Raw genomic sequence first — 27603 nt, 5'->3', positions numbered from 1 at the left:
CACTGCCTACCTATTCAACTACTAATATTATATGTTTTCTATCTATCCTACCTACAATTAAAATTATCCATATCTAACTTACCTGACAAATCTTAATGTGTGTGAGTATTTGTGTTGAATAACGCATCTCAAAAATAAATAAATAATAATATCGGTAAAATAAGTGAACATGTCTAGAAATAATAAGTAACAATATAAATAACGAATACGCCTAAAAATAATAACTTGACTAAAATAAAACAAAACGAAATTTAACTAAAATATAACGAAAACAATAATGTGTTGATTTTCGTGTTTGATTGTTGTTTTTGGTGTTGTGTTGAACAAAAAACAAACAAAACAATACAATACAAATAAACAAGAACGTAAGAATGAAAGAATAGAGTTCCTAACTTACCTATGTTCACTAAATTAACTCACCAACCTATGTTCAATTAGCTCAACTTATGGATTAATCCTATCTATTTGTACGATTACGAAGAAAAAAGTAAGGAAAAAAGGATAAAACATTAAGCAAACAAAACAACGAATGTGTGTGTGTATGTATGTTAAAACCAAATCATTGACGAATGACACCAAAAGCCAAGCGTCTGACTAAATTTGATTTTATTTGCTATAACGTCACTCAACCGTGTCGGCATTCAACTGCACATTTTCCAACACACAGACGCGCAAAAACCGCTACAGAATGCACGAAATATTATTCATAGCGAAAAAATACTCCCTACTATCGCCTGACCTAATATTAATACTAATACTGTATGTATGTATGTGCGTGTGTGTGTGTATATATGTATGCATGAAATGTATATATGAAACCGTTTTGACGAACAAGTCAGGGTTAGGCATGCATTCATCTCCGAGTTCAACTTTTATCTATGTTCCTGGTCTCGCACAATCAGGTATCTAGCAGCTCCATCCAGAATGCAAAAAAAGTTGAATTTTTGTAATAAAAGTGAAAAGGTTTGTTTTAAATAATTAAATTCATTAGGGTCACTCGTTATGTTAATTATTTTTCCTATTAATTCTTTAATGAATAATGATGTTTTGCATATCTGTTGGTCCGAACGTTTCAATGCAAATAGGTTGAAATATTTTGCTTATGTTATTTAATGAAACATTTTTCATTTTTAAAATCGGACGCTTAAGGCAGCGGTGCCCGCCTCCACTGAAGTATAGCCAATATATCGGTCAGCCATGGTGTGCGGAAAGGTAAAGTCCCAAACCAGGGACTGTCCTTGCGCCCATGGGGTGATAGTGTAACCATCAGGCCTAAAGGGTAAAGGCTTCTTCCTCTATCAAACCCATGGGTTCTTTTATAACCGGGATACCAGCCTTTTGGAACTAGGTACTCATTGACAGCCGTATGTCTGGCCTGTCTTTCTGGACCTAGACGGCAAGAAAGACTAAAGTATCCGAGTTCATCAACCCTTGCCCCACATGCACACTCGTATTCGGTGATGATCTGGGCTCCGAGTCTCAGACCCAGAGGGGGCTTCTTACTAAATGCCGTTCGTGAGATGCGCTTTTTCAGTTTTTAATTTTTTTTATTTAGAAAATTCTATAATAACTCAAACGTACACACATACACAAAATACAAACACATACGTACATAAGTTAAAAGTATACATACAAACAACAACTCATAAACACATACACATGCATGCATGTATTAGCTGTTATATTGTTGTAATTTGTCTATTCTTCTTAATTTTTCGTACTTTGGTAATATAAAATCACAAATATATAGTGGAAAATGAGCTGTGTTAACAACCAGTAGGTAAGCTAGGGATTGAGTTAGTTCAACGTTAATTGAACTTAGGCAAGACATAAGTTAAAGTTTAGAAAGGTAGGTAACTTTTTATCGTCTCCTTTTTATGTTTAGCGATTGTTTTTGTTTTGTGCGCATACAATAGAAAAACATACATGTATGTATGTGTGTGTGTATGGACGTGTAAACATTAAACTAACTTTTTTTTATTCAAATCCACTGAAGTAATTTGTAGAAGCTGCTTGTTTGGGTTTATCAACGTGGACTCCAGCTATTGTCATCTTAAATACACATACATACTCCCACACGTAAATAATGCAAACAGACAAAAGAACAAAATTTTTTTATTATGAAAATTTTTGATAATTAAAAATTTAATTTTGCGGGCGGTTGTTTAAAAACGAACTTGAATCCGCATCCGCGGCAAACCGCAGACAAAATCCGCAAACCGCAAATCCGCGGAGTTTTGAGAATTGTTTGGTTTTGATTTTTCGGTTTGAAACCGCATAGCGGATATCCGCTTGGGGCTCTATTATGTATTTGGATACAAGTTTTGTTTCCCGGAACAAAATAAAGGCAACAAACTTCTTTCGCTTCAGAAAGTAAATATAAAAAATTTTCACAGCATCTAAATTGAAAAAAATTTACATTATTACAACAAACTGATTTACTGAATAATCTAGCTTGAGTTGAGTTGTGATTTTATTATATATTATTAGAATAAATTATTATAAGCCTGTAATAAGAGAAACCGCAAGATAAAAATTGGAAAGCCTGCTAATAAAGATGACATTAGAGGAGGGACTGGATTGAATTAAAAATCTACTCTTAGAAACCATGCTTCTTACATGTGTGAAATTTTTATTTAATAAAATTAACATTAAAGTAAATTTTAGTTAATTTTTTATACGAAACTATTTTTTTCATCAACCCTTGCTTCAACGAATGAAGCTCATTTTACAAATATTTTACTTCCCGCGTTTATCAAAAATATTTAGCATTCATTAATTTATTCATACTAATTATTTATTATTTGGATGCAAGTTTTGTTTCCCGGAACAAAATAATGGCAACGAACTTTTTTAATTCTGAGGTAAATTTTTATAAAAAAAATTTTCGCAGCCGCTAAATTGAATAAAATTTACATTATCACAACAAACTTTAATTCTATTAAAACTGTCAATTCACATAGTGTTATTGGAAATAAGCAAGTATACAAAATTTCAGATTCGTTATCGAAAATTTAATTGCAAGATTCGCAGTTCAGAAACAAACACGATTTTAATGAGCGTGGCAAAAAAAACAAGACAATCCGTGTTTGCCATTCTATATTTTCCTAAAATACGAATAATTGTCTAGTCAGTAAAAAGCAGTTTTATCCAATATAATTAACATATGACCAAATAAAATATTTTAAGCCGTAGTAATCACCAGTTCCTTGTTAGTGGATGAACAGGGTAGTAACTTCCATTCTTCATCACGTGTTCGCTTATCTTCTTCAGCTCCGTGTCCCCATTCGAATGTTCACCTTGAATGTTACATTTTAACCGACAGAACTATCAGCCATTCGTAACAAAACAACAAGATAAACAAAAACGCTACGTTGTTTTCGGAAAAACATTAACATTCCAAGAAGCACAAATAATTTTTAAAGACGACATTATTTTGAGAAGATGAGATGAGAGAACGTGAGAGTTAGAGTTTGAATGCAGAATTATTATACAATTCATTTAGAATTTCAAAACAAACCCAAATCTAAATTTTGGATATCATCATCAATCTTCTTTAGGTACTTTAGCACTACACTTCTAGCTATCATAATCTGTTGAGAGTTTAATATGTAACATTATTTTTTATCCACTACATTCAAGTTGACGCCAGCAAGTGAAGGCGAACATTTTTAATTTATCCAACATTCAACCATCCAACGTTTATTCATGATTCATCCTACATTCGATTGAACCATGTAACATTTAATCATCCAATCATTCAATGCTTAATAACCTAAGAACTAACCGTCCAACATTCAATCAGTTAGCATATTAAAGGTCATTCTCTCTTGTGCACCTGCTTCAGAGGTATCAACGACAAACACACACAGCGTATATGAATACGCGTGAAAACCATGCATCACACACATTGCATATGATAAGCGGGGATCTATTTGTATTCGAACCCAGTCACTGCAACAGCAGGGCCAAGCGCCTTTAACCATTACGCCGCCCAAAAAATTCATCCAATTGTCTAATATTACTCATTCAACATCTAATCACCAAATAATTAATCTTTATGGATTAAATCATCTAGTTAGCACAGTTAATAATAGTATAAATAAGGTTCAAATTATCTTCATAGATCAGTCAGTAAAACGACCTCTTGGTCAGCATGTTGGAGGCCGATAGCTTTTGACCTTGTGGCTCTGGCAAGGCACGAGATGACGGCATACGCATGGATTGCAATGTCAGCGAACCTTTTTAAAGCCATCTGTTGCTCTTGCAACTCCTATCAACATTTTATTTATTTCATTATATTAATTATTATTTAAATAATATTAATTATTATTTAAATAACAACAAATACAACAAACGCCAAAATTGAACGATTGGTCTCCCGTGACAATCGAATGAAATGAGTTTTCATTTTATTGAGCGATGAATAATTAATTTTAATTAAAACAAATTCAATTTAAACGCTAGCAACTCTTCCAACAAACATTGAAGTAAGTTGTCCAGTATTTAGTGACCAGATGTTTCAACTTAAGTACCCTCACCTCCAGTGACTCAGCACACACCTTTCAAGAAATATTAGCAGTTAATGGATAACTATATTATATAGTACTATGACATACATATCAATCAATCTTCGTTTTGCGTCCAGAGCACACACACACACACACACACACACACACACACACACACACACACGTCGCCGTTGTTGTTGCTTGACGGATGGCCTCCACTTACACCAAAAATAGATCCAACAGAAGAATCACTTCCCAGGGCAATCAGACGGACCCTAGTATTCTGGCCATAGTATTCTTCTAAACAGCTACAAAAACAGAATCGACAGTGGGCACCTCAACATCTGTCCTTTCTGCAACAATCATACAATCATACAGATCATACCGCATCTGTTTAGCTGTCCACAAAACACCACAAAACTACAACCAATAAACCTCTGGAGAAACCCAATTGCAGTGGCGGTTTGGCTCCGGCCTCGATTGGAGCCCTACCGGTCCCCCAGAATGGGGCAACAACAACACACGCACACACACACACACACACACACATACATACATATATATATATATATATATATATATATATATATATATATATATATATATATATATATGGACCATATATTAGATTTAAAAGAATCTGGCCTGCTCGTAACAATAATTTGCAAGTCGTCCGCAAAAGCATGACCTGAAAAACCAAATGATTCTATTATTTTTAATACTTCAGATGTATAGATCAGGAACAGAATAGGACCTAGAACCGATAATTTTGGATAGGAAAGACAGATCGATCCATGGCTGTACTTCAATCAATACAAAATCGAGCCGCAAAAGTTGTTGTTGGAGCTCTAAAATACGATCATGTGTCTCCAATACTGAAGGAACTTCATTGGCTAACCGTCGAAAAAAGAGTGTTGTTCAAAATTTCAACACTTGTCTACAGGTCTATCAACGGTCTAGCTCCATCTTATTTGTCTGACAGGTTTAAAAAGAGATCTTCAAAAGCATCTGGAACACACTTGAGATCCGATGTTTCAAACCTGCTGTTGATCCCAACAACGAGTCTCCGTATAGGCTCTCTTAACATTGCTGTTTCTGGACCAACTGTTTGGAACAACCTGCCTGCTGCTCTCAGAAATCCGGACCTAAACCTGCGTGACTTCAAGAAGAAACTGAAAACTCATTTATTTTCATTGTGATGCATTATTGATCGATTCTTTCTGATATTATTATTCTAAATATTATTTCGTATTTTCGTTTTATTGAATCGATTACTTTTCTGTTTATGACCAAATTTTAATCTTATTTCTGTGCGACGTATTATGATTTCTCGTTTGTTATTTCAATTATGTTGTTAAGTTCAGTTTTTGTTAGATAGCGCTTTTGAGATTCCTTTAATTAGCGCTTCATAAATGTTTCAATAATAATATATATATATATATATATATATATATATATATATATATATATATATATATATATATATGCACAGACGCAAAAATAAATTAAACAAGCAGAAACTATTTTAGCAGTTAACCAGATCAACTAAATAAATCATAACAAATATCTCATTATAATGAAATTAGCGAAAAGAATCATAACTCTCCCCTAACAAAACACATTAGGTATTTAGTTCTTCTGGCAGAGTTCAGTTCAGACACAAACATTGACTTAATAATTAAAATTTTTTATAACTGTAAAAAAATTCTATGTGGATGGAAACCTTAAAAAAAACCTTAAAACCTTAAAAACGTTACAAGTAACTTCAAAATTGAAAGACTGAATCCCTAAAGTCACTAATGCATTAATAATTTCGAATGTTTTTAGACTGAGTTTACCCCTGTGAAGTAACAGTACCAACATTCAAACTAAAACATTCATTTGTAAGTGTTACTTCGGCACAACTAAAAGTGTGAGAGCATTGCAAACATCCAACCATAACACAGATCATTCATCCAACCAGCCAGCAAACCAGCCAGCCAACAGATCATACAAACATCTGACGAACCGATAGATCAGGGTGAACATGCTGATACAATTTCAAAGTCAAAGCAGGATTTTTTCCACTGGTCTTCATTGAGTCCCATCCTTCTTTGAAGACAAATCCCAAATTATATAATGGACTTCTCATTTTTCTGAAAAAGAATTATTGATTAATTAAAAAAAAAACAAAAAATATATAATAAATTAAAACATAATGTATAAAAACATGATAAACTCATCAACACAGTTAACATTCTCATTTATACGGCAACAACTCAACAGCACCATGAACCACACTACCTGACAGTTTCTTGCATTTGCAACCCGGCATGTTGCAAACAATTTAAAGCTATGTACAATCTCAGGATTTCATTTGTTGACTGAAAATTTTTTAACATAAATTATTAATAACATTATAACTTTAATAAATTTCAGTTACTCTGCTAACAAAAATTAAATAAATAACGAGATAGAAATTTGAGCTAGAAGAATATTTGATATAGGAGAGGTATTTGAGAAAGATACAGGAAAAGAAAATTCGCGAAGGAACAGATTTATTTATAAGGTAAGCCTTAAGGAAAACGTCCTACCTCGGGAAACTGGGTCTTCGGACGCTAAACGAAGATTGATTGATTGATAAGGAAAATAAATAAGATAAACAGCTGAGCCAAATAAACGGTGCAGACATTTGAGTTGGACACGTGAGCTAGTCAGATGGGACAAATACACTCAAAACACGTAAATGTATCTTTAGTTTAGAGGCACGTGCCTCATCGCCCGCTATGCTTGAGACGTCATTTAAGCTGGCAGACATTTCCACATATGAACAGCTAGTTTTATGTATTGCATTCAGGTTAGCAGGGTAAGAACAGCATCTATTTTCGTCCATGAAATAATTGAACATTAACATGTACAATGATATCTATATATTCATTGATGCCATTCTACAGCCAAAAATTTTTTAAAATATGAAGTCGTTTAACCGAAGTCGATTTTAACGATGAGTATGAAGGTATTACAAAATTCAAAAACTCACATTAGCTATTGTGTTCATTCTGGCGTTGTCAATGTGCCTAGCAATCGACAGAGGGTTATCATAAGTACAGGATGAACTAGCAAGTATTTGTTGCATGTCTTGTAGGCCTGATGCCAACTTTTCACTACTGAATATCTTAAATAACAGATGGCAAATAAACTCGTGTAACTGATGATGCGAAATTAATAAATTATAAATAAAAATAAATGAATGAATAAACATATACATGTGTAAAGAAAAAATTGAAAAACTGTTGAAAGTTTAATGAAATACGGTAACCACCAAAATATGAAGCTCCCAAATAAATTTATAACCCAGTTAACACGTTCATTTTTCCATTTTCATTAGATCACCTTTTATTTAATTATGTTTCCAATATGCTAAATGTATCAATAAATATGTTCAACCGGATGTGTTAGGTAGACGACGAACATGTAAAACATATCAACAAATGAGCTGAATCAATCAAATAAATCATCACCAAGTAAGCCAGACATACCTTGACAACAGACATACCTTGACACCAGAAAAACCTTGACACCAGACATACCTTGACAACTGACATACCTTGACAACAGACATACCTTGACACCTGACAAACCTTGACATCAGACATACCTTGACACCAGACATACCTTGACACCAGGACCAGACATAACTTGACGCCAGACATACCTTGACACCAGACATACCTTGACATCAGACATATTTGACACCAGAACCAGACATACCTTAACAACAGACATACCTTAACACCAGACATACCTTGACAACAGAACCAGACGTACCTTGACAACAGAAATACCTTCACACCAGACTTACCTTGACACCAGAACCAGACATACCATGACACCAGACATACCTTGACAGCAGCGGATTCACAGAGAACGTCGGGTGACAAGTAATGATCCAAAATGCCAGCAGTCATGTAACTCATGCTTTCCATTGCGTACGTATCACACGTCATCTTGCCTACCTTCTCCTAAAGTATTATTATTTTCTGACATTATACACTTGAAGAAGTCTTCATATGTGGTTTTAGAGAATTGTCAGTCAGCGCGTTCTAGCAAACTTATGAAATGGCTTATAAAAAAATACTAAAAAATGTTCGTTCCAACAAAAATATTACTATATTTAATGTAATAAAAATTCACTAGAGTTGGGGCTAATTTAACCAATAACAAATAATGACAATCTGGAAAACCAACCAACTTGTATCAAACCAAATTCTTTCAATGCTTTTCCGAACTGTTTTCTTTTGATGCAGTGGCTTGCCACTTGCCCTTCATGAATGATTCCAATATATACGTATATATTGCAATATATGTATATATGTTGTAATATATTTATATATACTGCAATATACAGTATTGTACCAATTCTACCGAATTGTTGGCATTAATCAATTTGAAGTTTGTCTTTTCTACTTTCCTTACTAGAATATATATATATATATACATTCTAGTAAGGAATAATAAATATACATATATATTCTAGTAAGGAAAATTGAAAAAACAAACTTCAAATTGATTAATGCCAACAATTCGGTAGAACTCATACAATACAGTATATGATCTCCTTCCAACATTTATGAATATTGCAATGTATATATATATATATATAGAGTAACATTCTATGGTGCTCATCATTTTTATGGATCATTATTTTATGCGTTATTAATATTATTAAAAATAATCCAGTAATTCATGAAATCTACAGAATATCTAGCGTTGGATAATTTTTATTACATTTTTCAATATTTCTAGCCAAATTCTTGTCGTCATTATCATTCATGTTTTATTGTGCTAATTTTATTAGTATCATTTACTTGTTCTTTGATAGCACTTTGGTGATGTTACTTTCATCAATGTCTTCAACGGTGCTATTGGTGTTATTAGTATATTTTATTATTGTTCTTCTTGTCGGGAGTATTGTTGAAATTTTATGTTCTTTGTTTTTAGATTTTAATTGCCCTATAACATGTTTTTTCATTATAAGCTTTTCCACATCAACACTTCCATCATCGTCGTGTTGTTGTTGCTGCCCCTTCCGGGGGACCCAATCGAGGTCGGATCCAATCCGCTACTGCAACAGGGTTCCTCCAGAGGTCTACTGGTTGAAGATCCGTGGAGTTTTGGGGACAGCTAAACATATGTTGAACATCATCTGTATGATTGTTGCAGAAAGAACAGGTGTTGATGTGCCTGGGCTCTGGAGCAACTGCCTTCTTGCGGTGGAGCCGATTGGACCGTCAAATCAGTCGATCCAACAAACAGTTGCAAAAAACCCTCCCCACCTGGATGTCCACGGGGTTTTTGTCGACAGAGCGGGCAATTCCGTCAATCCTGCTCCGTCGCCTTCTCTTGAGAGCCGGAATTGAACCAAATCCATGTCCCCCAAAGATCTGGATTTGCCCTGGATGTCTTCTCCATCATCGTCGTCGTTACCATCGTCGTCATCTTCAGCAACATCACCGTCGTTCGTGTATCTCGGATCCACCATTCATACGTACATTATCATTGCCATGCAGTTATAAATTAGCAACGTTAGTTTAACATTTTGAAAACAACACTAAATAATTGTCAAAAAAAAGACTGGTACCTGATAAACCCTTCAAAATGTTTGCATACACCGATCCTTTCATGAAAAGATCTCCGTAGAGTATTTGGATTGCTATCTGAATTGAAATTTTAAAAAATTATATTGGTGAAGAATGTAAGAGCACTCAAAACTTAAGTTGGATCCAAAGCAAAATTTGTGAATATTGAAATGATGAGAAAATCTTGCTGATACTTTCAATTGTGTCCAATCCATGTAGATATACATATATTAAAAATCTACTTACAATCAGTGATGGGCAACTAGTTAAACCATAGCTATTTTGCATATAAGAACAAATAGTATAACTAATAGTTATAAACTTATTTTCGAGAATAGTTAACTAAACTAAAAAAAGTAGTTAGACTTTTCCAAACTATTTTGCAACTATTTTTCTCTTTATTTCTTGGCAGACAAAATCTGAAGCAATGTCAATGCTGTAACATAACAAGCCATTGAAGTCACGTCTTTGCTAGACATCACTTTAAAATAACTGTTCGAAATAAATACTTAAGAAAGTCAAAACTCAAAACCTTTCTAGCTAAAAACTTCATTAAAGTCAGTTTTTCTTTTCAGTGCCACAGCTTGGTATAAAAGGCTCTTAGAACGATAGAAAATTGAAGAAAGCCAAAAACATTAAAATAACGAATCTGGTTAGGCTAATAACACATACATTTTATTGTAAAATAATTTTATAATTGAAAAAAAACAGGTTAAAAACTGTATACAGTAAATTCAGTAATATAAAATATTTGTATTGTCTTATATTGTCAGTTCAACTTTATACAGTATAATTATTTATTTTTATACAAAAGAATCACTAGGTTATGTAAATGTAGGTTAATTTTGAAAGTATAAAAAACTTTAACTGTGTTGCATTTTTAGTTTAAAATTCATACTTAAAAACGGTAGGTCGTAATTTGGCAAGAATGGCTAACTAAATATATATTTAGCAGCTTAAATTTTTTAGTTAAACTATTATTTTAACTGAACTACTTTTTTAGTTAAATTATGCATGAAAATACCAAAAAATAGACTATAACTATTATTTGTTATTAGTTGTTTTAGTTTGCCACTATTCAGTTAATTTGGGTGAGCTCAATGGAGGCGGACCTAATGCTTGTTAACACTGGAATACATTCAGTCAGACTGGAGACATGCCCACGACTGCCCAAAGTGGAGACTACTAGCGGACACAGTAATATCCCGCGTGGAACTCGTCTATAATAATAATAATAATAATAATAATTCAGTAAAACTATGCCTACCACTGCATTTAGCTTATAAATTTTCATATCTTATGAACAATTAAGTCTCGCTGAAGTGAAAAAACGTTACAAACTTGAAATCCGGCTCCAACTTCTCCTAAAACATTATCAGCTGGAACTTTGGTGTCTTCCAATGTAATTGTATGAACTGGAATAATCAACAAAATGTAACTTTATTTGTTTCTCAAAATTAAAAAAAATTAATAACAAGCAAGCATGATGACCAAATCGAATTGAACAATAATGTAATGTAACCAATAAAAAATAATTAACAAACATTCTGTAGTGTATTGAATGATAAAATATAACTGTGAATGAATTAACACATGCTGTATATGCATGCGTTCAGATGAAAATGAAGTACAACTGTGTATGCATGTACTTGGAATGAATTAACACATGTTGTGTATGCATGCACTCGGTGAGAATGATATAACCGTGTGTAGAAATTGATCTCTGCAGGCTAATCATATTCTAGATTTGATATTAGTGGAAGAATTAGATGAGATTAAAAATCTTGTTCACCTGCCCCCTCTTGGTAAAAGTGACCACCGCATTCTGTGTTTTGAAACGGGCTTGACCGTTGATGGTGCCCATGAAATAATAAATAAAACCCGATTGAATTTTAACAAAGGCGAGTATGAGTTGATGAACAAGTACCTTCATAAAAATTTATATGGTATGCTTAACAATGAGTTAGTTGTCTGTGGCGGATCCAGGATTGTATGTAAACTCATTATGGTGTCATTTTTCAAGCGTAATAAACAGGGCAACTGAAGAACATATTCCGGTAGTAAAAATGGGAAAGAACAGTTGTAAAGGTGAATTCATTAAATCGTTGCAAGAATTGATAAAAATAAGGAAAAGATTATGGAAAAAATACATGAAGACTCGTGATTCATTGATTTTTAAAGAAGTAAAGCTCATCAGGAAAAATACAAAGAAAGAATTAAATCTGTCTAGGGATCAACAAGAATTAACTCTAATAAAAAAAGTGAGAGATAATCCTAAAGTTTTTTGGCAACATTTCAATAGTAAAAAAAGAATAAACATACGACTGATTGCTTAGTTAACAGGGATGCAAATGAAGATATGTTAATAACAAACAATCTGGACAAGGCAAATTGTTTGGGATCATTTTACAGTTTAGTTTATATTGTTGATGTTGATAATGAGAGCATGGTTACAGACGTTAAGATATTGCCAGATATGGAAAATGATATGTTTGTTAATAGAGAACAGATAGTACAAGGTATTAACAAGCTTGCATTGAACAAATCAGCTGGACCAGATGGCATCCACAACAGAGTTTTGAAAGAATGTTGTTCTTCGATTAGCTTTTTTTTGTGTCAACTTTTTAATGCTTCTTTGAGGTATGGATTGATTCCTGATGCTTGGAGAGACAATATTGTTACGCCTATTTTCAAAAAAGGAGAAAAGACTGATAAACGCAATTACAGACCTGTTACTTTGAGTAGTGTTGTTTGTAAGCTGCTGGAGTCATTTGTCATTTTGAACATAAAAAGTTTATGGATTACAGACAATATGGATTTACTAGACAGAGGTCTACAGTTATACAACTTTTGAAAATTATGGACATATGGACAAAAGTATTGGATGAAGGTGGCAAAATTGATATAATTTATACCGATTTTGAAAAGACGTTTGACAAGGTATCACACAACGTATGGTGTCAGTAATGGGCTGATTAGATGGATACAAAATTATTTAAAAAATAGAACTTTTTCTGTAAAAGTAGAAGATCGTCTGTCAGAAAAATATCAGATTACCAGTGGTGTTCCAAACGGGAGTGTTCTTGGCCCTATGCTTTTCATTGTTTATGTTAACGATATGTTCAGTGTTTGCGATGGAGACAATGATACAAACCTGTTTCTTTATGCAGATGATGCTAAAGTTTTTAAACCTATAAGGAAAGAAGAGGATGTGATTAGCTTGCATAGATGTTTAGACAGAATTGTTGATTGGTGTAATGTTTGGAAGGTTAGTATTAACATAGATAAGGTGTAATGGCTAAAGTACTTGGCATTGTTGATGCAGTGTCCGGGTTCGAATGCAAAAAGATCCCCACCTATCACATGCAAAAGTGTGTGATGCGTTGATTCACATGTATTTATGCACCGTGAACATGTGGCCATATTAGTAATCGAATGACTGCGAGACATAACGTTAGTTAAAATATTTTTTCTATTAATAAAACGTAAATTGAAGAAGTTTAAGAATATTAGAAATTTGTTGTTGATTAAAATTCTAAAAGATAATTTCAGAAATAAAAAATTTTAAGTTAACTTTAGATTGAAACACAACAAATTGGCGACGAGGATTAAAATTATTTTAGAGTTAAAAATATTTCTTTGAATTAATATCATTATTGCAACAATTACAAGTACTGTTTTTTTGACGATGAGAAAATTTCAAGAGTTTGACCCAGAATTTGAAACCTGGGATAGATTTGTCAGACGATAAAAAGATTACTTTTTGATAGAAAATATTCCTGATGATGAGATCTACCAAGAAAAACGAAAAACGTCGCTAAGAAAAAATATGGGAAAAAGATTAACCAGCCAATACTGGACGAAGGCAGGAAATGCATCCGACAATCACACATTCAACGAAATCGCAGCAATGGTAAAGTCAATAATTGAAACCAGCAATTGGAAATCCAGGAACGATTTCAATTTAGCTAAAGATAACAGAACATCGATGAGACACCAAGAAAATATATATAAGCGTTGAGACAATTGGCGTTGATAAGCGATTTCGCTGCTGATGCTACAGCACCGGAAAGTCGACGACTAAGAGACCAATTTATTTTTGGTTTGGCTAGCCAAAATATTCAGGCCGATTTACTTACGCGCCAGGATTTAGATGTAGGAAACGTAGTCAATGTTGTGGAAGGATATACTAGAGCCCACAAGACAGCAGAATTACTTCAGGGCAAATAAATAATCAACTCACTAAAGCAAGGAGGTGAAAAACGAAAAAAGAAAACAATGTTAGTACAACAGAACGGAAACAATCGGAAATGCAAACACTGCGGATTCAATCATGAAGGGATTTAAAAATTTATGGAGGCAAAATGCTACAAATGCGGGTTGAATGGTCACAATGCATTTGTTAGAAATAAATAAGAAAAAATCAGTTACTTCGGAGGACATTTGCTTGAGAAGTCATCGCTCAAACTTAATGATAGCAAACAGTGCTCAATTGTGTACTGGTGCACGAAGCATTGTTGTTGCGGGTCCGGCGTTATGGAATGGTCTGCCAGAGTCTTTGAAGAAACCGGAGATGACCATCGATGCCTTCAAGAAGAGTCTTATCTGTTTTCAATCTGATCTTGTTTTGCTGTTTTTCGAATGTCTGCAGCTAATTATAGCATGTGACACTTAGGTTAAACATTGTATGCATTGACGGACATTTACCGCTCTGATTTGTAATCAATGATTGTTTATCTTTCCGTGCATGTACTCAAACAATTGTTTATTTTTCTTTTTATTTATTTTGCGCTGTACAAATGTTTTGAAATAAATAAATAAAATAGCAAAAGTTTGTAAAAAAATTGCCATCCAAGAGAGGAAAAATCAATTGAAGCAAAAAAATTTGACCAGGGCTAAAGCAGTTGAGAAGGGTGAAGAAGAAATAGACGACCCAAACTACAGTCAGGAAGATAGTAGCTATATTCAGATTTTTAATATGGATGATCAGACAAGCAACTTAAAAAAGCGATACGTTGACTTGGAGATTTGCAAGTGTAGAATCACTTGTGAAGAAGACACAGGTACATTAGAGACGATAATTAGTAAAAAAAAGATTGGATAAAAATTGGTTCAACCACTTTACAATCACGTAAGAAACAGTTCAAATCAAATTATAAACTTCCAGCATTCGGATGTGGCAAAAGAACCGTAGTAGTCGAAGGAAAGAAATTTGACAATCAATTGTACTATGTTGTTAAAAAGACAACAATCCTTGGTTGGAGTGAGATGGATCAAGACCGTACGCATAGATTTTTTCAGTGTCGGAAAGGAAAAATCAGTATAAACAAAGTAAACATGAATTCAGCGAAGATGGATAAATTCGCCAACAATGCTGATAAAGATTTGAAGAAACTGGCAACAAATAGACAGATATTTTTAACGAGGCATTAGTTTGCATCAAGGGTATTAAAGCCAGCATCACGCTCAAGAAAATACCGAATAAGAAATTCTGGCAACCCAGACCAGTTCCATTTTCTATTGAAAAGAAAGTCTACCTCGAATTAGAACGAATGAAAAAAAGGGGAATCATTGAACGTGTACCTAGAGACATCAGCGAATATGCATCACCTATTGTTATCGTGGAAAAAAGGAACAGCAGTTCGATTGAGTGCAGATTTTAAAGTTTCCATTAACAAAGCATTGATGGTGGAGCGGTTACCAAGAGTTGAAGACCTTTTTGCGAAATTGGGAGGATGCAGGTATTTTTCAACCTTGGATCTGGCCGAAGCCTACCATCAAACTGAACTTGACGATGAAGCACAAAAATACTTAGTAATTAACACGAGAAAAGAATTGTATAGATAAAACGTCTACCGTTTGGAATTGCGTCGGCTCCAGCAATTTTTCAGCGTACTATGGATCAGATAGTTCGTAGATTAGAAGGAACATCAACCTTTATGGACGATATTTTGGTAGCGGCACGTACAGAGGAAGAACACTTGGAGCGATTAAACAAAATATTTCAACGTGCCAGAGAATTTGGAATGAGATTATGCTTGAAGAAATGTCATTTTGGAAAACTTTCAGTAAATTATCTGGGTCATGCTATTGACAAAAATGGACTGCACACAACACCAGATAAAGTCGAGGCTGTCAAAATGGCACCAAAACCGAAAAATGTCAATGAATTACGATCATTTCTAAGATTAGTCAATTACAATCGAAAATTCTGTCAGATTTGGGCAGATATTTTAGTACCACTGTATAACCTGACTAAAGAAAAAAATAAATGGAAATGGACAGAAAAGCATGATGAAACATTTTCTATGGTCAAAGATGAGTTATCTAAAGCACCAGTATTGTGTCATTTCGACCCATTGAAGCCAATTGGGCTAGCAGTAAATGCGTCTAATTATGGAGTTGAAGCAACGTTATTTCACATTTTTTCAAACGGCGATGAAAAGCCAATCGCTTATGCTTCTAAGAAATTAAACCCTACACAACAAAATTACGCTCAAGCAGAAAAATAGGCTTATTTTGGTATTTCGAAATTTCAACAATATGTGTATAGAAAAAAATTTTTGTTGGTTACAGGCCACAAACCATTATTGACTTTGCTATCACCGGATAAACCTATTCCCAACCGAACATCTCGACGTATTCAAAGATGGGCTTTGATTTTACAAGGTTTTAAATATTCGATTCAGTACAAATCAACGACCCACATGGTTCAAGTTGAAGGGTATGAAAAACCATGGAAATGACACGTAGATCATCTTTTGAGTCGCTAGGAAGACTGCAGAACTCAACAAAAAAGTGACATAATTGTTTTACCAAACATGGAACCCAACGGTACTGTTGATTCTATGATGCCGAGTGAGACAGTTCAGCAACCAAGGGCAGTGGATCTACGACAGCCAGAGATTTTGGAGCAGCAACCAGCTGTGATCAAGGAACAAATTTAAAACCCAACTTTGTGATGTTCAACTAGAACTACCAAAGGAATTCCACCGCAGCGGTATGGATGGTAAAAGAGTTGAGATTAAGGAAGAAGGGGTGTAGTGTATTGAATGATAAAGTATGACTGTGAATGAATTAACACATGTTGTGTATGCATGCGCTCAAGTGAAAATGAAGTACAATTGTGTATGCACGTACTGAGAATGAACTAACACATGTTGTATGCATGCACTCGGTGAGAATAATATAACCGTGTGTGGAAATTGGAACATGTGGCTATATTAGAAGCGTTAGTTCAAATATTTTTTTTCTATTAATAAAACATAAATTGAAGAAGTTTAATTTCGTAATAGAAATAAAGAATATTAGAAATTTGTTGTTGGTTAAATTTCTAAAAGATAATTTCAGAAATAAAGAATTTAAGATAAATTTAAGTTAAAACAAAACACATTCAAAATGAGTTTTTATAAAATATTAAGAAATTAAAACTTAATACTGATAATAATTGTGCTCAAAAATTCAAAATTTTTAAAGTAACTGTGAAACTTTGAAATAAAAAAAAAAGCTGCATGTGGCAGAACAAGATAAAAAATGTGAAGACAAAATGATCGAACCGGAAACATCTTTGAGACCGATGGTTTGATAGGGCTCACTCACTTTTACTCCTTCTCTCTCCACCAGAAAAACCGTAACTTTTTCTTCAACTTTATCCTTTCAAAATCGTGGTTGGTAATTTTACGTGTAAAAATGTGGGCAGAAATGAAAAATCACCTGCTTTGCTGATACATTAGTTTTAGCAAAAACAATGAAGACATCAGCATTGGTTGCATTCTGCACCCAAGTCTTCTGTCCATTGATCAGGTAGTGACTGCCATCTTCTGATAGGTTGGCCGTGGAATCAACCATTGACAGGTCGCTGCCACTGTCGACATATCAACAATCATAATAACTATAATAATAATAATAATAATAATAATAATAATAATAATAACAATAATAACAATATTTATAATAACAATCATAATAACAATCATAATAACAATCATAAAAAGATACAAAAAGAGCGTTGTTGTTGTGATGGGCCACCTTGGTCAAAGATGGCAGGATGTCCTCAGTGATGTAAGTGCTCTTTCAATAGAGTATAATGAACATAAAATTAAAATGCACACATTCACAACGTAAATGAACAAAATCTATGGGTTATTCTGAAATTAAAATAGAAGTTGGTATCTCCTGAAGTTAGTAAATCCTTATTACAAATTCTGAAGTTTTGATAACGAAAGCTACAAAAAAAGAAATGTATTGAGAATATTACAAAAAACCAGCATAACATGTCTGATGACTTAGAACGGCTGAATGGTTGATGGTTTGTTGTTAAAATGTCATGTAAAAAAAGATGAAGCATTGGAAGTGAGCTGGGGTGACACATGTAAGTGTGGGTATCACTAAGTATGATGAATGAACTTGTAACCAGTGTCGGAGTCTGTTGGAATCGGAGATTATGCAACTGACTCCGACATCATGCTTGTAACAGACTTCCATCACTATAACAATCATCCCCATCATCGACAGCAGCGTTATCATCATCACCAGCACACCGTGTCTAAAGGTAGAGCGTAATAACAATGGCAATCAATTCAGGCTTGCTGCTTTCATGCAGTTTTTCCAACTTTTCAGATGTGGCTGCTTCTGTAAATACCACTGATACCCTGCTGCAACTGCTCTTACTACCACAATTACTTCTATTATAGAACTCAAAAAAATTACAAAGATAAGCTTACAAAATCAATCAATCAATCAATCTTCGTATTGCGTCCAGAGACCCGGTTCCCCGAGGTAGGACGTTGTTTTCTTTGCCATCATCTTTTTGAGCCAAATTAGATGATCAGTTGTATCCATTTCATTTATTCTTGGCACCCCTTGATCACTTAAGGCCTGCTGGAGACTAAGGGCCGTTGTTTTTCTTTGTGATGGCATAAAAGTAATTTGGGGAAAAGTTTTTACATCCGGACACCCATCCTGACGACAACCACCAGTTATAAGAGGTAGGCCTAGCCTTTTGCTCAAAAGCATGCAAGGCAGCGTGGAAGCAGTTTTATGTCATGCCAAGGACCAAAAAGATAAGCTTACAAACACTGTGAAAAACATTTCATTAAATTGATCAATATAATGGCCATTAAAATGAAATTAGGTGAGACAAAACTAAAAAGCTACAAACCAGTTTAACTCTGAAACACAGAAAGCAATGCCTCCTTCACCAGAAGTTAATTTCGGTAGGTAGTTCTGCTTTTGTGCATCCGTTCCAAACAAAGATAAGCACTGAAAAATGCAGGTTAATATAAGAACAGTTCACAAGAAGACAACCGAAAATGAAGACTGCTAACTTTCATGCCGAGACTGTTGTGGTTGAACAGAATGTTGCTTATCGGTTCATTAAGAGCAAATAATTCAGATAATCTTAACATTTCAGTAGAACTAAAGTTTCTGCCACCTGAAAAAATTTATAAAAAAAATTGACTCATTTTAACTACATGATATATGATTAAATTTAATTAACCATGAGATTCTTCAACATTCTGGCCAAATAAACCAAATTGTTTTACAGCATCAAGAAAATCATTCACTTTACCATTTTCTTTATCTAGAATGAAGAGAGAAAATTAAATTTATAACCGTTCTCCTGCTTTTTAATTGTAATTAATCAACTTTGAACAAAATGATTTCCTTTTTAATTGCATTTAATTAAGTTGTTAAACCATGCTGCCAATTATTTATTTTCATATAATTAATTCTTTTTCCCACTTTCATAAAAATAAATTGATATCTGCTTACCACCCGGGAATTACTTCATTTTATTTTGTAATAGGGTTAATTTCAGTGACAAAACGAAATAGTTTAAAAATTTAGTGGCCATTGAGACATGAGTGCATGTATTCAACCATCACCACCATATAGCACGAAGCATGCAACTGATCCATTAATTTTAAAGTAAAGCAACTTTTTACTAATTTAAAATTAAATTTAACCCCTTTGTAATAAAAGTAATATAATCAGGATATTTAATCAACTAATTAAGCAACTTAGGCTAAGAACTAATCCAGCTTGAACAATTAATTAAGAACACATTTGGATCTGTCTGAAGGTATAAATTATGACAAATAATTTTTATACCTAAAGCTTCTAATGATTTTTCAATAGGAACAATCACTTTACTATTGAATGTTTCCAATTCACGTTTTGTCAAAGCTTCTGGGAAAATCAAGACATTCTAGGAATCAAATCATATTAAAAACATATTAATTTTATCATTAAAAATGTTTACACAATTATAAAAATAAGTAGCTATTCAATTATTGCTTACAGTATCCAGGTGACCAACAAACAGATTTTTTAGAATAGGAGAATTTGTTCTTGATTTAGAAACTTTAGAAACTTCACAATAACTGGTTTTGCTTAAAGTGGTTTCGTCATGTTTCGCAGAGGAATGATTTGATCTCAGCAGCACTCTGCCACAACTGCACTTCCATCTCAACTTTGAAAAAAGATGTCTCCCATGCATACCAACACTTTAAAGATGCAACTGGATTGATTACAGATAAAAATAGAACCAGTGAATGGATGTAGAACAACTGATCTGTTGATGAAGTTCAAAATAATTTAAAATGAATTTTAGAACATCTAAATTTTAATTCAATCAATAAATAATGATTTGAGTTGGGCACATCTATGAGTGCTTTCATGCTTTATATATATATATATATATATATATATATATATATATATATATATATATATATACATAATATATATATATCATCATCATCATCCTCATCATGTACGTTTATTATAGGTATATAGGTGCTCTACCCGGGGAAGCAGAAGCACCGGTGTTTGTTCCAGGGTCTGGTGATGAAAACTCCAGGTTAACCTTGTCGCATGATCAGGCACATTTTTGTGCATATTCATACTAGGTTTATCAAAAAATATTATATCATATATATATATTTATTCATTTATTTATACAAATATATATATATAATAAACGTTTACGGTTGAAATTCTTTGAATTTGTTTTGTTGTTTCACAATTATTTTCTTTTTTTGTGATCTTTGTTTTTGCCCCTGTCATTCTTTTCCTAAATAAATTTTGCCTAAGCTAAAACATAAAAGGCTAAAGCTTAGTAAGCTAAGAAAAAGGTCTAACCAAACTTTTGGTCTTGGTGCCAAATATAAATCAAAGTGGTAGTAACATTCATGCCACTGCACTTACACTTTTATACTTATTTTATATTAATAACCATTGTAACAAACTTATTATAAAAATATAAATAAATAAATATAAATAATAGGAGTGTATTGTTCGTCAAATCAAACAGCACACCAATTATTTTATATATCAAAATTTAATATAAAATTATAAATAATTAAATTAAAAATAATTAAATAAATACAAAAAAAAATAGTGTTGTTGCTATGTGTTGAGCTCGAATGATCATGATCCATACTAAATCAGTCAGTAAGAGTAGGCGGCACATATTTCTAGCAACTAATTACTAATAATAAAATTAATCAACAATACGCCAATTTCAACCTTTTGTATTTTAACGCTGGCTGGCTATAGTTAATAGTTATTTATAGTATAAAAACAACAAGCACACCACACTACAGCTTTTCCAGAAAATCACCGGGTCATCAATCAAATCAATCAACCACAGGCATTTATTTACATTTCGGCTCACTAGGCCAAACAATTATATCAAACGCAGCACGTTCATTTATTTATTTTTATACACATTATGCATGCATAACATTTACATGTGTGCCATATTAAATATAAGAATACGACCTTAAAGTGTTTTTTTGCCCAGTTTAGAATTTAAAAGAGAACTTACGATAAAAATAAGACAGAAAGAGTGTTGAGTGTTGAAACGTCAGTTATTAGTTCTCTATTTGACATTTATATAGAATATTCTATGTATTTTCAAAGTATATGGTTCTGTGACACTTACAATATTTACAATTTGTTAATTTTGATATCTTAATTCGTAAAATATTAAAGTACATCAATTATGTAAGATGTATATTTAAAATTTTAAGCCGGTTCATAAAATTATCTAAGCTGACTCAATGATGTTTCTGATGATCGGAAGTAGAAGGCTGCATTCACCTATTTAATTCAATCAGGAAAACTGCAGATTCAACTTCAAACCATTTGTAAGGAATCCATGTCATTTGCTAGATTATATTACAACAGATATGAATGTTGGTTTAAAAGACTTTAGGCAAAAAGGATGTGATAAACGACGAAATGATGAGTGTTCAACTGAGTTTGACAAAGTTAAAGATGAGTGGATGAGACTTTTCAATCAATCAATCAATCAATCAATCAATCAATCAATCAATCAATCAATCAATCAATCAATCAATCAATCAATCAATCAATCAATCAATCAATCAATCAATCAATCAATCAATCAATCAATCAATCAATCAATCAATCAATCAATCAATCAATCAATCAATCAATCAAATCAATCAATCAATCAATCAATCAATCAATTAGCTTATAAAGCGCTATTTCCGCGATGTTCAACAGCGCTCCTCAATGAATTTTGAAAACAGATGGGTCTTGAGATCCGCTCTGAACTTCGCAAGTGATGGAGAAGTAGTCAGAGAAGTAGGTAGAGAGTTCCAGAGAAAAGGAACAGAAAAAGCAAAAGCAGATTTAGCAAAAGAGTGTTTAACACGAGTTAAGAAAAAGCGAGAAGAAGAAGACGATCGTAAACCGGGGCGTTTAGGTTCAATTAATATATCTGATAAATACTTAGGAAATAATTTAGATTGAGACTTATACATGAACGTGCAAATTTTAAAAATTATTCTATTCTTTATTCTATATTTTATAGGTAGCCAACAATGCAAGAGAACAAGATATGGAGATATATGAGAAAAGAAAGGGGCACGAGCAACTAGACGAGCAGCAGAGTTAAAAGCTTTACTTAAAGGATAGAGTATAGAGTCAGGAAGACCATAGTAGAGCGAGTTACAATAATCAATCCTAGATAAGACTAACGAAGTAACAAGAAGGAGAAAAGTAGGGTCATCAAGAAAAGGCAAAAGTTGTTTTATTCTACGTAGATGAAAGTAAGAGCTTCTAGCAACACTATTAATCTGAGAAGAGAGAGACATAGTAGAATCAAAGATGAAACCTAGACTACGAAACTTATGAGAGACATCAAAAGTTTTAGAATCAGGTAAAATAATAGGAGGAATAGTAATAGAGTGTTTAGATTTATTAAAACAAATTAATTCAAACTTAAAAGGATTAAGTTTAAGACACATAGAGTCAGACCAAGCAATAATTGAAGAAAGACATAGAGATAAATTATGAAGAACACTATTGAGATTAGATGGAGAAAAGAAGTATAAATGTAAGAATCATCAGCATATAGTTGACTAGAGAAAGAAAAGTTATTAATAATAAGAGGTAGTTCAGAAGTATAGAGTATAAATAGAAGAGGGCCAAGGATAGAACCCTGAGGTACCCCGAAAGTAAGAGTAGAGGAGTTAGAAGTAGAATTAATGAGAACAACTGAAGAAAAACGATTACAGAGATAAGAAGAAAACCAAGATAGACAAGAATCAGTAATATTAAAAGAATGATGCAGCAGTCTCAAGAGAATAGTATGGTCAACAGTATCAAAAGCCGAGAAAAAGTCAAGAGCAAGAAGAAGAGTAAGATTACTATTGTCACTAGAGAGAAGGATATCATTGTGTATTTTGAGTAAAGAAGTTTCAGTACTGTGAGCAGTACTGTGTGACTTTTATAAATTTATCAGATAATCAAAATGTCTGACTCATAATAAAGATCATTCTGAAGTGTACCAGTAGTACTTACAAAAAGACACATTCCAAACAAAAATGAGCAAATGACTCTGGTACGTATCTTGTCATGTCACAATCGAATCGACGATATCAACTTCCAGCACCTCTTAAACACACATTTTTAGAGGTTGTAACATCGAGTTGATCGATTGCAATTCTGCTCTGTAGCATGGTCTGATATTTCGTAGATGTTGTCTGATGACGTAGTTATGTATCAGATGTTAAAACTCAAAAACCAAGACCAAATTTATCGGTTAAATTTTCTTTTTCAAAAATACACATAAAATTACTAAATCACAAAAATTATTACTTATAATTAAACAAAATGTAGGCAATGAATATCAACGTTTACTTGAAATAACGCTTAAAAATAAAATTCATTTAGGCCTATTTATATATTTGGCACTCAAGTAGATCTTTTAAATTTTGTTGTCTGCCAAATTTTTCATAAAATTCCACAAAAGTCTCTTCCACATTAAATTTAACCTTTGTAATAGCTGCTAAAAGTTTTAAAATTGAAATATTGAAACATTTTAAGATGATGGTATAATTATTATATTGTGAGTTTTCTTATTAATAGCTGGTTGGAGCATCATCAAACAGCTGTAGTGTAAATTTTTGTGAGTTACATATCGTTCTTATATTTAACATAAAGAAAATTTAACAATTTGTTTTGTTACTGTTTTATGTAGGGCACTGTTCATAACTTAATTTCTTAGATAGCCAACCACAATCTTCTCTTCTAGTATGTTGCAGTTATTGGACGGAAAGGCCGACTTCTTAATTTTAACAACAGAACTTTTTTGAACCATTTTTTGAAGCTTCCCAGAAACGAACATAACCCGTCTTCTCAAAAATGGAAAGAAACCATACTACATAAAATTACTTTGAAGTCATCTTTCTAACAAATGTTTTTCATTTCACAATTCTTTGAAATAAAGTGAAAACACGAATCACGAATCATAGCTGTAATCATGTCTCATTAATTGATTCAATTGTTTGTTTCCTGCGTTTCATTAACCAGCATCCATCTAATAAGCTCTTTTGAACACCACGTTCGATAAATTTTATATTGGGTTAGTTAAACGGAATCTAACATCACCGAGAGTCGTTTAAATGTTTTTAAACATTTACTTGATTGATGTTTATTTTGAATGCTTATTGAACCATTTCTAATAAAATATTAAAACGGTTTATGATTATTTCAAATATCATTGACTCAACTGTTGAAAATATAATAAAAAACCTCAAGTGACAAAGAAACATTTCATTTAATACAAATTAGCTTTGCATAGAAATCCCAAACACAACCGTCGTTGTGTTCGCCCAGGCAACCGTCCTGTGCTTATTTGCTACAAATGTTAGAAACAAACAAAATTTGTTGAAGTGCGAAAACTTGTTCAAAACCCATGTGTAATGATTTTTTTTATTTTTATTAACAAAACGCCATAATTTAGAGCTAATTTTAAGAAATCGTAAAATAATTTTAAAGCTGGTCGTTAAAAGTTAGAACGAGTTTTTAACAGAGTTGATCGTTAAATATTTAATGTAAATTATTAACAAATGTACAAACATGTATAGCGAAAGAAATATGGCAAAAATACTAGAAATTTTCCATTCATCGCTCTGCACAACCAGCAGTCTATCAACACACATCATGCCGTTCAACTTGTCTTCTTGTTATTTCGTTAGACGCTGTTGTCTGCATACAAAATCAAATTATGCGCTCTAAAAGCATGGACGGCTCACTGTTTGAGTCTATCACCATTAACAACCATTGTGTTCTGTTTCTGTTCTGCCGGTTTTTCCTCTGACTGCTCTGTTACTATTATTACTTCGTAAACGTTGTTCATGACAGTCGTTTCAAGTGAATGAAAGTTTTTATAATTCTGCTATTAAGAATAATTTTTAAATATTTTCAGATATCAAACTTGCAACAAATATTTAATTTAAATAACGTTCACATAGGTCATAGAGGTGTCTTCAGCGTACTTTTGAAAAGCTGGGAATATTACTAAGTGGAGTGAGAATAAGTTTTACCACTACAAGGTAAAAAAAGCGAAATATTTACGAAAATTTCAGGCAAGTGATAAATTTGTGTTATGTTATTAACATTAAACAACCTCATATATTCTGTTTATCAATGTTGAAACATTTTAATGAAAATTGTGAAGGTACATACTGGTGCATGAAATGGGGAAAAAATCTGCAAGTTATTTGAGGGTAGTGATGCATAGTGGTAACATGAAAAATTTGAGGTTTGCGGATTGCAACAACTTCTGGTTGTATAAAATTCTTCATTCTTTTAGGATTGTCTCTCCCATGAAGTAAATTATAGTAATAATTTAGTGGATTAAAAGTCATTAAAAGTTAATGCTTTTAAAATTTTTGGTTCAATAAAATTAAAAAAACAAAACTTAAGAACTATTGTGGAACTCTTGTAGCAGCCTCATAGACATGTCTGTAATAATGTTTTTCAGTAAGAACGAAAAATGAATTTGGTTGATTACAAGTTTCCAAGTTATTTAGCTTATACGCACGTTAAATGTCATATACGTTTTGTTTTTTGTTAGTCAAGCGATAAGAATTATCACTGAGGGCTATGAATGTGTTGCTTCATTTATTTCTGTGAATTGTTAGTTGACCAACAGTAAATTTACTAATCAATTAGTGCAAAGTGAAACTTTTTAAAAACCAAGCACTTATAACTAGACAAAAACTATTTGATTTTCCCATTCCATTCCATCGAAAAATAAAATGAATTTTTGCTGTAGTGTTTATTGAAAAATTTTGTCAAAAGGAAGAACATAAAATTATGACATTTAATTAAAAAAATCATCAACTATTAATCAGGTTTGCATTTTTCAAGCCTCTTGAGTAGGGCATGTCTGTATAGTTTTACAACAATCTCTGTACAATCATCGGACGAGAAAGAACAAATTGTCTTCGCGAAGGTTTTTCAATGTTTGTTTACTGAAAGTAGGTTAATGGCAGACGCATAGTCGTACAGTTTTATAGCAAACACGCGCACGTGTACATACACGCACGCACGTACGTACACATGTGCACAATCACACGTTAAAATATTGTTCTTGCACCTACTGCCTGCGCTAATGACTGTGTCGTCTAATTGTCCGTGCTGAACACACGTGCATAATACCAATTAGGAATTTAAACAATGTTTTTTGAATGAATTTTGTTTTAGAAATTATTTTTTCAAGATAAAAATGAAACATTTTGTCATTTTAAAAATTTTTACTACCTGTTGTAAAAACTGAAATATTGTGAAATAAACATAAAACTGACATTTTCCATCATTTTAAATTTATTCGTTTAGAAAATTAATCAATAAGTTGACTGAAATAATAAAACAATTATAATGAGTATTATTTTACTCAATATTTTATCAAAAAAGCAAACAAATTATAATTTTAAAAATAAATAATAATCAGCAGAATGCAGGGATTAAGCAGCGTTCTAGAGACGCTGAGAATAATTAACGTGCAACTTAATTTTTGAAGTTATTTTATGTTCTTTGCTGATAACTGCATAGGTATTTTGAGCAGATAATGTTTAATTATAATAGTTAATTCATATGATGGTCTACAAATGCTATTTAAATTGGGTTTATTAAAGTTTTTTAAAAAG

At 32.7% G+C, this 27603-nt stretch overlaps 2 protein-coding genes across 2 annotated transcripts; both read right to left on the bottom strand.

Moving 5' to 3' along the window:
• Positions 1-1144: 1144 nt before the first annotated feature.
• On the bottom strand, positions 1145-2279 carry HELRODRAFT_168096 (hypothetical protein; the record flags this gene model as incomplete). Its single annotated transcript, XM_009013779.1, has 2 exons — positions 1145-1525; positions 2178-2279. The coding sequence occupies 2 exons, from the start codon at positions 2277-2279 to the stop codon at positions 1145-1147; spliced, it is 483 nt and encodes a 160-aa protein (XP_009012027.1).
• Positions 2280-2855: 576 nt separating this feature from the next.
• HELRODRAFT_185321 (hypothetical protein) lies at positions 2856-21929 on the bottom strand. The gene is given in 21 exon segments (XM_009013778.1): positions 2856-2938; positions 2949-3299; positions 3521-3593; positions 4145-4273; positions 4485-4562; positions 6520-6646; positions 6795-6874; positions 7531-7665; positions 8393-8512; positions 8743-8813; positions 10132-10207; positions 11471-11544; positions 17686-17782; positions 17843-17993; positions 19290-19390; positions 19456-19562; positions 19629-19712; positions 20243-20339; positions 20433-20705; positions 20911-20974; positions 21662-21929. 18 exon segments carry the CDS (start codon positions 20628-20630, stop codon positions 3199-3201), a joined length of 1899 nt encoding a protein of 632 aa, XP_009012026.1. The 5' UTR covers positions 20631-20705; positions 20911-20974; positions 21662-21929; the 3' UTR covers positions 2856-2938; positions 2949-3198.
• Positions 21930-27603: the final 5674 nt, after the last annotated feature.

This window comes from Helobdella robusta, assembly GCF_000326865.2.
Source record: "Helobdella robusta unplaced genomic scaffold HELROscaffold_12, whole genome shotgun sequence".
In the NCBI taxonomy this organism is placed as follows: domain Eukaryota; kingdom Metazoa; phylum Annelida; class Clitellata; order Rhynchobdellida; family Glossiphoniidae; genus Helobdella; species Helobdella robusta.
This window is presented reverse-complemented; position numbering and strand designations above follow the sequence as displayed.

Coding starts and splice junctions, on each gene's coding strand:
- HELRODRAFT_185321 (XM_009013778.1), bottom strand. CDS start 20,630: ATGCATGGGAGACATCTTTTTTCAAAGTTGAGATGGAAGTGCAGTTGT. Junction 19,391..19,455: donor ACAACAGTCTCGGCATGAAA/GTTAGCAGTCTT, acceptor TGCATTTTTCAG/TGCTTATCTTTGTTTGGAAC. Junction 17,783..17,842: donor CTAATGTATCAGCAAAGCAG/GTGATTTTTCAT, acceptor CGATTTTGAAAG/GATAAAGTTGAAGAAAAAGT.